The following is a 13,095-nucleotide window of genomic DNA, read 5'->3' as shown; positions in this document are numbered from 1 at the left end:
TTTGTATATTTTCTTGTAATTTTTGCACATATACATATATCTTTATATTTTTATTGTTTATTCTATTTTATATATTGTTTGTATATTTCCTGCTGCTCTGTCTTCTGTGCTGCTGTAACACCGCAAATTTCCCCGTTGTGGGATTAATAAAGGATTATCTTATCTTATCTTATCTTATCTTATCTTAAGTATCCAACAGTAGGCGTATTTGCCTACCTTTGTAGCTGAGCTTGACCCTGGGGACACTCTCCTTCATGCAGTGCACTTGAGGCAGATACAACAGCAACAGCATCCCCAGCAGTCTTCTCCACACTGGAGAGGGACGGGTCATCCTGGTCCAGCAGAAGGGTTTGTTGTCAGGGAGACGCTGGTGTCTGTACACCTTTTGCTGATTTTGGCTCTGTGGTTCTCCAGTAGTCTTCATAGGAGATAAAGCTCTACCACTGCAGCCCTGTGGAGAGAGCAGAGACTTGTTAACTTGTCAGGAGTCACTGAGGGAGGGGCTGAGCATCTCTGTGGGAGGTGTGTGTGCGTGTCTGTGCGCGTGTGACCTTGTTAAATCCTAAGTGAATACTCAGCTGTTTTACCATGGTCTCCTTTAGGCATCTCTGTCCATTTGAACCGTTCTATATCAGCTGCTGTCCTATTCAGGTCCCTTCCTTTTGTCCTCCAACACACAGACTCATTCGTTCCCTCCTCTCCCTCTCTAAATCTGTTTGTCCCTAAACAAAAGGTCAGCCTGTAGAGGAGCGCCACTTCCAGCCTCTTTTCAAATACTGGTCCTTCTTTCTCCCATCCATCTCACAGTCGTTCCTTTTCTTTCTCTCCTTGTCTCTGCCCCTTACACATTGTAAATGGTATTCCGCACAGGAGCGGCTGGCCAATGATCATGCCTGAATTCTCGCTTCATTAGTCTGTGGAGTGGTGTGAAATTGTGGGAAAAAGACTACACTATATGAAGCTTCATTATGGGCGAGGTCATTTCTTTTTACAAGGAATCATAATAAGAACAAATATTCATGAACTGCCCTGAGAGAATTCCTCCACCTCCAAGAATTCAGCAGTTGCATTCTTTCAAACTCATGAATGAATGACTTAGTGATTAAATGAGACAACACTGCTTTCTGCAAGCATTCCTTTTATGTCCACTGAAAGCATTCTTTTTTTTTAAGTTTACATTACGCCCACAATCATTTCTAGATAATTTTCAAAGGTCCCTAATGCCTAATCATACTGAGGATAAGTGACGCACACAGTTAACAGGACTATTTGGAAGACAGGCCTAATATTCAGACAGATGAGTCTTGTCACTAGGCATGTTCTCTTAGAAGACCGCATCCATTTAACTTTGTTAACACATGCACACAGACTATACACATTTCTAGCAGAGAGGTCCCATCCAAAGATAAGTCTGACTCTCTGTTTACTTAAGAAAACGGTGCTGTCCCCTGTAGCCCATGTTAGCAGAGATAGTTCCAGAGGTGATGGATCATATAGCAACAGAAACACGCAGCAGGGCAGAAAGGAGCAGAGGGAGTGAGCACAAAGGTCGAGTGTCATTGGAACATGGGCACTGAGGTTATCCAATAAAGGTAAACTGATTTCCACCCAACAAATCACTGGGATAACACAACTCTATCAAATCTAATTATGACAAATAAATCAGCGACTGTAGCCCTCCTGTTCACTGGAAATACTCTGCAGGTTGTTCCATCATATATCAACTCACAGCGAGCAAAACAGACCATCGACTCCTTTTTCCACCATCTTTTTTCCTCCTCTTTCCACCTTCTTTCCTTCTACTCTTTCCATCCTTTCTAACTTCTTCACTTCTTCAAATAAAGAAGCCAAAAGGCAGGTAGCCTAAAGAACATTTAAGTTGAGTGGTTTCAACTGTGTTTTAAAGACACCATCCATTGAAAGGTTTTTTTATAGAAACAAAAGTGGATCTTCTGTCGTATTACACTAAAAGTTGCCTTTCTGGCACCATTTTTTTTCTTTTTTAAGGTTCTTCTTCTTTTTCGTCTTCTTCTTCTTCTTCTTCTTCTTCTTCCTCTTCTTGTCTCTATTCTTCTTCCTACTCATCTTCTCTCTTTTCTTCTTCTTCGCATTGTCCCTGTCCTACTTTGGCCTATATTTATTCACAGTTGTTCTGGTTACCCCCCTCTACTTATCTATAAAGGCACATCACATTAACTTCCTACACCTGGGCTACTGCAAACACAGCATATGAATAATATTATTTTACTGTTTAACTGCAGAATAAAGATAACACAGGTCATTATTATGAGCTCACTTTACTTATTTTTGTTATTCTTGGCTCAGAAGTCAATAATCCTTGAGTCTTGAGTTTGATCATATAGAGCTGCTCCTCTGGTCAGTTTAAATACCGCTAACATTAATGCAGCGCACACCGCACCAAGGCCGTGCTGTATTTTCATAACACAGTGCAACAACATGCAGAGAAAATCTGTCTTCATTAAGTCAAGAAAAATTTTGAATCGTTCGAACAAGAACAGCAGAGAGACTCTGTGAGAACGGCATCAATTTCCAGAGAGAGCCACTGCCAGAAAGCTGTAGCTGAATTATGCAGAAATAATTGGAGCTGCATTAAATGAATTATATCCCGCTCTCTCAGTGAAAAACAACTGCCCTCAACATGAACAAGACCTCTGAATTGTTGTCGTTGCATGTGGATGTTTATGTTCATGAGAATGTCACGTTTCTCTAGTGAACTTCTCTCCGCACTAATGAAGAAAGTAAATTCTCCCAGCTGCATGTTGCCATTCACTCACTCCCTCTCACCTCAGAACAGTTTTTTTTAAAGTGAAACACTAAAATATGTTATGGCTCATGGTGGCTTTAGGAAAATGGTCTTAAATGATGCAAAACAGGTTTGGCTTGTAATTGTTAATGATGATCATTTTAGATGTACTTCAGTGTTCCAAGGCTCAATTCAATAATTCTGTAACCATAAAGCAATTATGAGTCAGAATTCCAGATTTGATGGTTACTGTACAACTGTATGCACCTTTTGTGGGATGAGAGATAAAGAAAAAAAGTCTGTAAAGGTAAGACATTTACTACAACTACTGTCTACTAGCTGATTCTCCCTTTATTGTTCTAATGTTCTTCAGCTGATGCATAATATTGTATCGTTGCACGTTTTCATACAATAAAGTAGTAATAAAAGTTGCAGCCCAAAAGAAACATTCATACACTACTCTACAAACTGCAGCATGTTCAGTCCAGGAGCGGTTCCAAAAAGAACTTGTACTGAAGTTATCGCTGAATTCTTAATGTGGGAGAACGTATCAGATGAATGAAAGGGATTAAAGTTTCAAATTCACTCGAGTCAATAGGCAGCGTCAGTGACTAATTGCATGTCTGTAATCCTGTCACAGAGGACACATGATCCTATTCTTGCGTGTATGAGGGAAACTGAACTCATGTTATTAGGAAAAGCTCCAGTTTCTCTACTCACAACCCCCTAATCAATCCTATATATCATACTGGCAGTACAGCCAGCAGGCGTGCATGTGTGTATTTGTGCATGCTGAACTTGGTTATAAAAACAAAGCGAACTTTCCTTTTTTTCCTTTGTTCTTTATTCTTTCAGCTGAACTGCAAATTAATGCTGGAGACATAATTTAAATCCTCTGCACACTAAAGGTAATTGTAAGACTAAACTGATCAGAAACACTTTAAAAAAATCCTCTGATAACAGTGGTGTTCTGGTGGTATCCAAAACTAGGCCCCATATCCTACATTTTACCTTTTCCCTGAGGTCCAGTTATGATGTTTGTGTAGATTTATGTATCAAAAACAGTCATAATTCCTTTTTTACATGGCCATTTCTAACCTTTTTCTGTCTCTATCACCTTGGCCCAAAAGTAAGCAAACGTTCAAGTGTATCACATCGCGTCGCAGGATGAAGTGGACCATGTGGTTGTGTCTCCATTTAGCCATTTCCCCATAAACTGTCAAATTTCAGTTACTATTATAGTTACACAATATATCGGAAGCCGATGTATTATTTGCTTATGAACGCAAAGACATAATTATTACAATCAATCTTACACTGAAATTAATTATAACCGATTGTCCTGGTTTTTGCTTCTACTGAAACATGTGCAGAAGCACATGTAGTCACTCATGGTGGGAACAGCACTCTGAGTTTCACTGTAACAGCTACCTATATCCACAATTTACTAACAAGAATTCTAACAGAAAAAAGAGTAATTACACAAACTACATTTTAGTTTGTTACATTTTTAGTTTGGTTTATAAAAATACTTAAGTTTTGATTTAGAGCAAATACCCCCTTTTTTACCATGAATGCTCCAAACATAGCAAATTCGACACATCGATCTAACAGTTAAAATAGCCTATTTCAGATACGGACACCCATGACAGGATTTCTGCTGACCTAGACCGAGCGATGTTATGGATGTAAATAAAACATTATTTGTAAGTCTTTGTGTAGCTATGTGTTTCCATCGTTAATATAGCTGTTTTACCAATTGCACAGCCAAGTTCATGTTCTATCACTAACTCAAGTTCCATCAGAAGTGAAATAACGCTGATACATTAACAGAAATCTCATTCAGGACTGATGGCTCGGTGAGGTATTCCAGTGTTTGATATAAATTTCACTCATATACATTCATAGAGATGACATTTCATATTCTACACAAATCAACTCAACCTGTTATCTGTGTTCAGGTTTTCTGAAAGAGCGATGGATGTGTTTCACACCTGAGTGTCAAAACTAGAAAAAAATGAATATGCAGATGGACTATTTCCCTTTCAATAAACATTTTTTATTGTTTTGATATTTTCACTAACTTAGAGAATGAGCTGCAAAGTCATAGCTGGGGGCAGTTCTTTTAGTGTGCCACCTGTTCTTACATGGGTGTGACCCTTTTTTTTGATAGCTTTGTATTAATTCCCATACTGTTGTAAATGGCTTTCGATAAGCGTGTTTGCTATATAATGTAAATATATACATAAAGTAATGTAAAATATTGAAATAATTCATTAAGCTATAATATTTTAATGTGTTTGTGACACCAGTATTGGCATCAGTAAGGTGTCCATTTTCTACCTTATGGACTACTTTGAAACTTTTGGCTAGTTTAACCACATTTTTATAAGGTAACTGGCTCAAGGGCAGTCTTTCTGTTGAGGTGGAACATCACTGTGATGTGACACAATGCATCAAAAATAAAAAACAGGGCATCAGTCAAAAACAGCATGCTTTTTGATGTTTGCAAACAGTGTAGATGCCTTCATTGAATATAATGGGAGCATTTGGGTTTTGTCAGGCTGTTTTTGTTAGTGTGCTTAAGGCTGATATATGAACTGAAAATGAACTCTGCTCTGACTGGATCTTCTGTATTGTGCCTTGCTCAAAAAGCTGCCTGGGCTGAAACACTCCTTATTACTTCAACACAAATGGGCAGGTTAACCTGCTGAAGGCTAAATAGGTGGATATAAAAATATGTTGGTTTTCATGACATTACAAAAACAATGGATTCAAAACAGACTATATTTGCAGTTAAATGTCCATACATTAACTTTTTGGACTAAGTAATGAACAGTCCATTTAAAAACCTTATCATTATTGACATACTACATCAAACTTTATTTTTAAAAAGGTTATTATTTAAAATATGTTCTCACCTAACCCTGTAGTATCAGCTGTAGCCAAATATTGCTGTGTTTCTTCTAAACTTTTGTTTCCATCATCTGTTGTGAGCCCTGTCGACATCCATTATGGTGACCTAATGGCATTATCGCATGACAAAGAGCTTATATTAGCAGCAATAAGAGCATTCGACCCTTGTTTGAACCCTGGGGACAGTACTGATTTAACAGTGTAGACAGTTATTTGGCCTCAGCTCAAAAGACTGAACATATGGGAGTTGAGTTCTGCCAGACAGAAAAGTTACAATCATCACTTTTCAAAGCGCATATCCTCAAAACTGTTATGTAAAGTGTGCAATTCTGACCAGAATTTGCTTGAATATATGCAGCACTGTTGACTGAAGCTATCGCCACCCATAGATCACAGCACTGTGCCTAATATGTAAAAGGCATTCCGCAGATAAGCAGTTGGAAAAGTATCAGATATCACCAAAAAGGTGGAGGACAGAGAAAAAGCTTTCCATGGTGTTCTGAAAACATTAGTGAGGAAACTCTGTAGACTTGTTTGTTTGAGCCAAGCTCATGTTTAATGATACATTTTTAATCCCCCTCTCATCTTTAAAGGAGGAGAGGTACCTGTATGCACCTGGGAGTGAGCCAGGTAGATATCTCCTGCCAGAGAGAGAGAGAGAGAGAGAGAGAGAGAGAGGAGTGAAGACATTCTTTCAAGCCAAAAACAACCAAATCCCATTGTATCCCCAAAATGCCTGATGTGTGACTGACAGACCTATGGAATTATAGGTAACTTTATACATCCTGAGAGGAACTCTGATAGCCGTAATGGAATAGTGACAAAGTGACCCTACTCTAAAGTGCTGGGATAATGTCTCCTCTCCTTATTCCTCTGTTAAGTGTGAATGAGTGAAAACTCTATCTCTACTGTTTCCCATGCATACGGGTGGAGGGATCAGATGATGAGAAACTCAGAGTCTCAGACTTAGTGTCAGAGAAGAATAAAGTGAAGCTGTCTAACTTTGTTCACTGCTTATTTCACAGGTGTGAAGGTGCTTGACAGCGCTGACAGAAGGCCTTAGAGAGCAAGACGGGCAGAGACAGTGAAGTTATTCATTAATGTTTGGCCTATATACACACAGACACATATGTACACACACCACATACTTGTGTATTGTTGCTGTCCAAAGAAAAATATATATCCCCAAAATAGTAACTACAGGAGAAGGTAAAACGTTCTAACCCTTTAATGTGAGTTAATGTAACAAAGTTTTATTCCACATGATTTGGAGCATTTACCATTCGTTGGTAAATTGCCACACAATGTAAAGGACAGCTGCTGTGTTTGTATGATGTAGAAAAATAAAGCTCAACAAAAATGGAGATTTGACATTTTGGACAGCGACAATATGTACAACTAAACATTCTCTGTCTCTCTTCATCTCTTTTCCCCTCTCAGTGTTTCTTTCCCATACATGCTTGCATGAATTAGCAGCTCATGCACTGTGTTGATGTATCAATAAGATTTCCTACCAACTATATTGATCTCTCATCCACTAATAGCAACATCATACTGAATTGTTACTTTTCCTCTGAATCAAGTTGAAATGGTTGGTAGCAAAAATTAAATAAACTGCACTGTACTTATCTAAGTGGCAGGAACATACTTCAGTTGTCTAGGAGGGATTGCTGAATACAAAAAAAGGTATGACTCACCTGTACATTAGCTTACTAAGGCCCATCCAATACAAAAATTGTCACTGATACTGAATTTAAGGTGTTAAAAATGACAATAACTGATGATTTATTGACCAATATAAACTTATATGGTCAAAAACTGAACAGGATCCATTACTTTAGTTAAACAGTGCTTTACTGTCTGGTACCAATCATTTTATCAATTATTAGTTTTCCAGTGTGGTTTAGTTCCAATTTTCAAATTTCTAAACTCAAACAAACCCAGAATCAGAAACTCTCAGTCTTAAATAACAGAAATATAAAACAAGGTACTTATAAATAACCTTACAACTTAACCCCCTTAAATGGCCAGGGCCCACAGATGGATCCAAAGATCTATTACACGCTTCTATAACCTAAGAATAGCTCAGGCAGTTTGCATTGAAATTCATGTAGTTACTGAATTATAAGCCTTAGTACAGGGGTGTACAGGGCTATATTGAAAAATCTCAGCAAATCTGTGGGCCAGCTGAGTCTTTTTGCATTTTTACTCAATTTTGCCATTACCCAAACGGGCCACTGTTTAGTGCCTTTTTGCTTGAACTAGACACCAGGCATCTTTTCTTTTTGTGTAACCGCTGGCCCAGAGATTGTTGTTGGGAGTCAGAACGCACACTACGTTGCAGTGGATGCTGGGGACTGTACTGCATCTCAAGGTGAAACAGGCTGATAATAATAGATTATTAAATAATTTTGTGGGCTGAATAGGATTGTGTCACGGGCCTGACTTGGCCCGCGGGCCGTGTGTTTGACACACGGGCCTTAGTATGTAATAAGCCTGGGATTTAAAGAGGTTTAACTTAAGACTGGTAAATAATACAGGTATAAAAATGTATTGTGACTGCATGATATCACAATGCAAAAATGTGACAACATGCATCATGGAGAACAGACATTTTATTAATTTTGCCCTCTGATGCAACTACATTGTTTGAACACCAATGTTTGCTAACAACCACGACCAATCAACCACCAACTCCAACACTCCTCCTGTCTCTCAGGTCTAGGGCAGTTAGTAAGTAGTGGAATTTGTTTTGTTTCAATTAGTGATGCTGAGTTCACAGTGTCATATTCTCATGATATTTTGGACAAAAAAGAATCGTGGGCTGAGAGTACTGCTACACTCATAGTACGAATTTCCAAATCGTGTCACATTTCTAACTGTGCTCTTTCTTATATAATGCTAAAGAGACATTATTTGGTGCTTCAGTGGTCACCAGCACTTTCTGCAGACTAGTTATCAACACAACACACCAGATTCACCTCCTAAAGTTGGATCATGTGTGATGGATTAGAATCACACACAAAGGCATCAATGTTAGGTAAAGAAATCAAAAACTTTAGTGAAAGTTTATAGAATTACTTTTGCTCATCATTCATAAGCAACGCCCACGTCATCATGGGTCTGAAATGGTTATGGGCTGCACAAAATGAAACAAAATGAAATGAAAGGAGTTTCAGGGTCCCACCCCTGGCACACATAGAAAGCAAAGCATACTGTGAGGTCTGTAGAGGTATTGTAGCTTCAAAGATAATGAAGGCAAGATTTTCATCATGACAGCTTTGCTCTTTCCCAAGTATAAGGTCAGCATGTGTAGAGCTGTGCGCCTTCTTGGCTCAGGTACAGTGGATGTCATGAAAGAGAGAAGAGGTGAGGGGAGAAAAACAGGGAGAGATCAGTGGCACCTCTGTGTTACAAGCTCTTAGCACCCAAGCACCATAGTGCTACCACATACACACACATGCCATTCATCAGACTGTGCCTCACTGCACTGCTCTGGGAACTTAGATCCCTCTTAAACAAACACAGAGACCATATCCCTGCCTCCCTGCCTGTGCCAGGTATCATGTTCTGGCTCCTGAACTTTCATCAAGTCCAGTGACCAAAAATGTTGAAAGCACAGCAAAATTACTAGTTTAAAGAACTGGTCCAGCATTTTCTACATAGTCTCTATTTGACTGATCTTTAAAATAGAGTCAGTGACCACAGACAATAATTCTGACGTGCTTCCCTGTACTTACAAATGAAAACTTGACTAAAAACTCTTTTATAATAGAAGCCATCAGGCAATCAGTCATCATTTATGCAAAGCATATATTTCATTAAACACTTGATAGAATTTTTTTAAAAGATACTTGTAAATCACGATGTAAATATGTAAAATTTGTTATTTTTCGGATACTATTTCAAATTGGATGCACGTTCTGAAAAACACTTAGGGGTGGGCAATATGACAATATTTTGTCATTACTGTGATAAATTTTATTATCAGGATACTCAATACGCTTTTCATACAGTCAGTACTTAAAGAACACTGACCGACTGCATATTTATTTAATAATAGAACATAATTAGTCCTGTTTAATTGGCTGTTACAGTACAGTGTGTGAAATGTTGAATAAAAATAACTGCCCCAAGATGTTTTCATGACTGTTTTTTTTTCAATGTGGATTGTGCATTGTGCCTAGGTTAAAATATCATAATATGTATCATGTATCATGAAAATGTCTGTATCATGATAAATTTGCCATATTGCCCACCCTTAAGAACAACTGTGTCAGTTTCAACTTTTCATAATATGTATTTTTTAGTTATTCATTTATCTGTGGTGATTCCAGTGTAATACAGACACAACAGATGAGGCAAAAAAAGAACTTAAGTATTCTTTTTTCTGTTAGCTTTTAACAGAACTATGAAATGTGGGCATCCTTGAGGTTCAAGTATGAATTCATTTATGAAAGTCAAAGAAACAAAAATAGCAATGGCAATAGTTCAAAATCAAAATTAGAGGATGAGGATGTGTTTCACTATCATTCATCAGAGTGACGGCAGCTGAAATGAAACTCCACTATTTATTTACTCTTGACATCCTCAATGAGGAGTGCTGGAATCCTGCCAGAGGCCTCTCTCTCTCTCACTCTCTCTCTCTCTCTCTCTCTCTTCTCTCTCTCTCCCTCTCTCCTTTCTCTCCCCCTACTCTCTCTCTCCCTGTTTGTGGCAGCGGCTCATAACTGGACCTTTCTCTTGGACTCACCCCATAAAGCAGTGGGGTGTATGAGAAAGAGTTTCCATGAAGTCTGTGTGCATCACAGAGAGGTATTATCTGGAGAGACGCAGCTAGGAGAGGAAAGCCCCTCTGTTAGTCCAGCCTAGTAGTGCTTCCCTCCTTTATTTCTCTCACTACTGGAATCCACAGCTAACGCTAGCTCTAACGCTGAGCACAAACGCAGCTTGGCTGTTGGCACAGAGGTGTGAGGAGGAGCAGAGGCAGACCGAAGGATCTCCCAGTCTCTCTCTCTCTCTCTCTCTCTGTCACTCCTCTGACAGACAGCACTGATACTTTCCTCCCTGTAAACATTCCTCTCCCCCTGTCTTTGGCTTAGCCTGCTGAAAATCGGCCTTATCGCCTTTCATACCCCTGTTAATCTTTCATTAATTTAATCACTCACTCTTATCAGCTTGCATTTGTCGAATGTGAAGCAGACTGTTTGCCTTACGCTGAGGACGCTGGATTAATGAGGTGCGTAAAGTTTATATCTTACAGATATTGGCACAGGCCTTCTTAAGACTGCATATAAAGTAGGTGCAGCAAACAATGTTGTGATACCAGAATTTTGATTTTGATACCGATACAAAGTGTAGAATCACAGCACTCGATCCAAAAACATTAAAAACACTATGATCTTAACACAAAATGTTAACTGACCACAGAAGAATAATCAAACACGTCTGGTTTCAACTGTTAAATAAATCAAAGGTATCCTAATATAAATTTAAATATAACCTCATTCTACATGTTCTAACAGGAAGGTAAACAGTGGCATAAAGAAATACAACACAGTCTAACATCCGTCACTGCATCTGTTTTGTGTAAAACAAATACAGAATGGAATAAACCATATGTTGATGCTTTTAGGAGCTAATGGACATGTCTCTGCCCATCCAAGTCAAATCATCATGCACAATCTGATATGCCTAAAGACTCTTAAAAACAAAGGTTCCTCAGTGATTCTTGGCTGGGACACATGGTTCTGTAAAAACCTTTCATTGGTATAGAACCTTTGCATTATGTGGAGTTTCTTTAAACTTTTTAAAAAGGTTCTTCACACTCACATATCTCAAATATGATACTTTAAAGAACCACTAATTAAAAGGTTCTTTCAGGGAGCAAAAGTGGGTCTGCTATGCTATACATTCTGTGAGTAACTCTGTGTGTTTGTGGCCATGTATTTAGGTCTCTGTGGGGACTGAATATCTGAATAATGGAAAATATGAAAGGTCTGGAGTTATGGGACACGTGACACTTATGGAAAAATCCAGCTTTTATTTTTGAAAAGTAAAAGAGATAAAAGTTTTCCTTTTGGATCACAAAGTGAGAGAGAGAGTCAGAGAGAGAGACAGAGAGAGAAGAGAGAGAGAGAGAGAGAGAGAGAGAGAGAGAGAGAGAGTACAGAACATATCAGAAATGGTCTTTTATCGGTTTACTTTTCCTGCGTTGGCTTTTTTATCAGACAATCGTTTCTTTGCACTTCATAAAACCAACCGTTTGTTCCACATAACGTCTCACTCATGGCCGCCAGCGTGATAATGTCACAGGTTAGGAGTTTAAATCCTCCCAAAACCAGACGTTTCATCACATCAAATGCAAAAAAATACAAACGACAAGAAGGGAAAACCTCACGACCACCTATCAACTCCCTCAGAGAACAGCACAACAAGCCCAACTGACGTTCGTTTTCTTCTCAGAGCTGTTCATCATTCAGCCAAAGCCGGTTAACAAGCAACAGACTTCTTCTCCTCAGTGACACATTTCACAAGTAAATCAAAACCTGTCGTACTTGTACAGACACAGCTTACGGCATCAGCTCAGGCACTTGATAACAGGCATCAACACACTCAAAGCAGACTAATAAAGCACAAACAAGTTACAGAAGAGTCTCAGAGATGGTTACCTTTCTGTGGGACGGCGCGCGCGGTCTGACACTTCAGTCACACACAGCCTGTCCCTTCACTACAGCCAGCTGATCTTTAAACACCTAACACAGATACACAAATCCAGACCTGAAGGTGAGGCTGCCGAGCGCTCCACATCACCCTCTAATCTCTGATGGACTCGGCTGTGTGGGTTTATCCGCTGAACTCTTGCACTCGCGTGTCTGAAGCAGTGCGCGCCCCAGGAGACGGCGAGCAGCCAATTAGTGAAGGGTGGAGAGAGAGAGACAGAGAGAGAGAGAGAGAGAGAGAGAGAGAGAGAGAGAGAGAGAGAGACCGCAGAGCCTCAGCTTGTCACTAGCACGCGCGCGCACCCTTCCATGACGGTGGGAACTGTAAAGGAACTTTACGGAAGTCACTGCCGTTAAACAAAATGCCTCCAACTGTCAGACCTGTGGGGAACTTCACACCATACAAGTGATAAATTAACAGTTTTATTGACACAGGCCACAGGGCTGAATTAACTCCTACAGTGTTGAATTTAATCGACAATTTAGACAAAACGAAAAATTTAACCGTCGCTATACGTCTGTGAGTATTTACAGTTTAAAAACTCGGAAAGCCCCCTTCTGATGACGTATCTTGAAGGTGAAAGGAATTTGAGAAACTAAAACTAGCCCATCTGGAGAGGATTTTTAAGGGTATGCTTTTTTTTGAGCAGATCTCAAACGACAGAATGACACATCAAATGAGGAGGACAACAA

At 39.3% G+C, this 13,095-nt stretch overlaps 1 protein-coding gene across 4 annotated transcripts in view; it reads right to left on the bottom strand.

Annotated features, from left to right (window-relative positions):
- The window catches only part of sema3d (sema domain, immunoglobulin domain (Ig), short basic domain, secreted, (semaphorin) 3D), a 49,560-nt gene extending 36,933 nt beyond the window's left edge, over positions 1-12,627 (bottom strand). The window contains exons 1-2 of one of the 4 annotated variants that reach the window (XM_036585324.1): positions 12,461-12,627; positions 217-451 (exon numbers count right to left, since the gene is read on the bottom strand). In XM_036585324.1, the coding sequence (XP_036441217.1) occupies positions 217-451; positions 12,461-12,490 (265 nt within the window). In that variant the 5' untranslated portion in view covers positions 12,491-12,627. Of the gene's footprint in view, positions 1-216; positions 452-587; positions 808-12,351 lie in introns of those variants that run through there. The other 3 variants (XM_036585323.1, XM_036585326.1, XM_036585325.1) reach the window with 3 other exon arrangements.
- Between the last annotated feature and the right edge of the window lie 468 nt (positions 12,628-13,095).

The sequence above is a fragment of the Colossoma macropomum genome, unplaced genomic scaffold (assembly GCF_904425465.1).
Source record: "Colossoma macropomum unplaced genomic scaffold, Colossoma_macropomum, whole genome shotgun sequence".
In the NCBI taxonomy this organism is placed as follows: Eukaryota; Metazoa; Chordata; class Actinopteri; order Characiformes; family Serrasalmidae; genus Colossoma; species Colossoma macropomum.
Note: the sequence above shows the minus strand (reverse complement) of the source record. Positions and strands in the feature narration are given on the sequence as shown.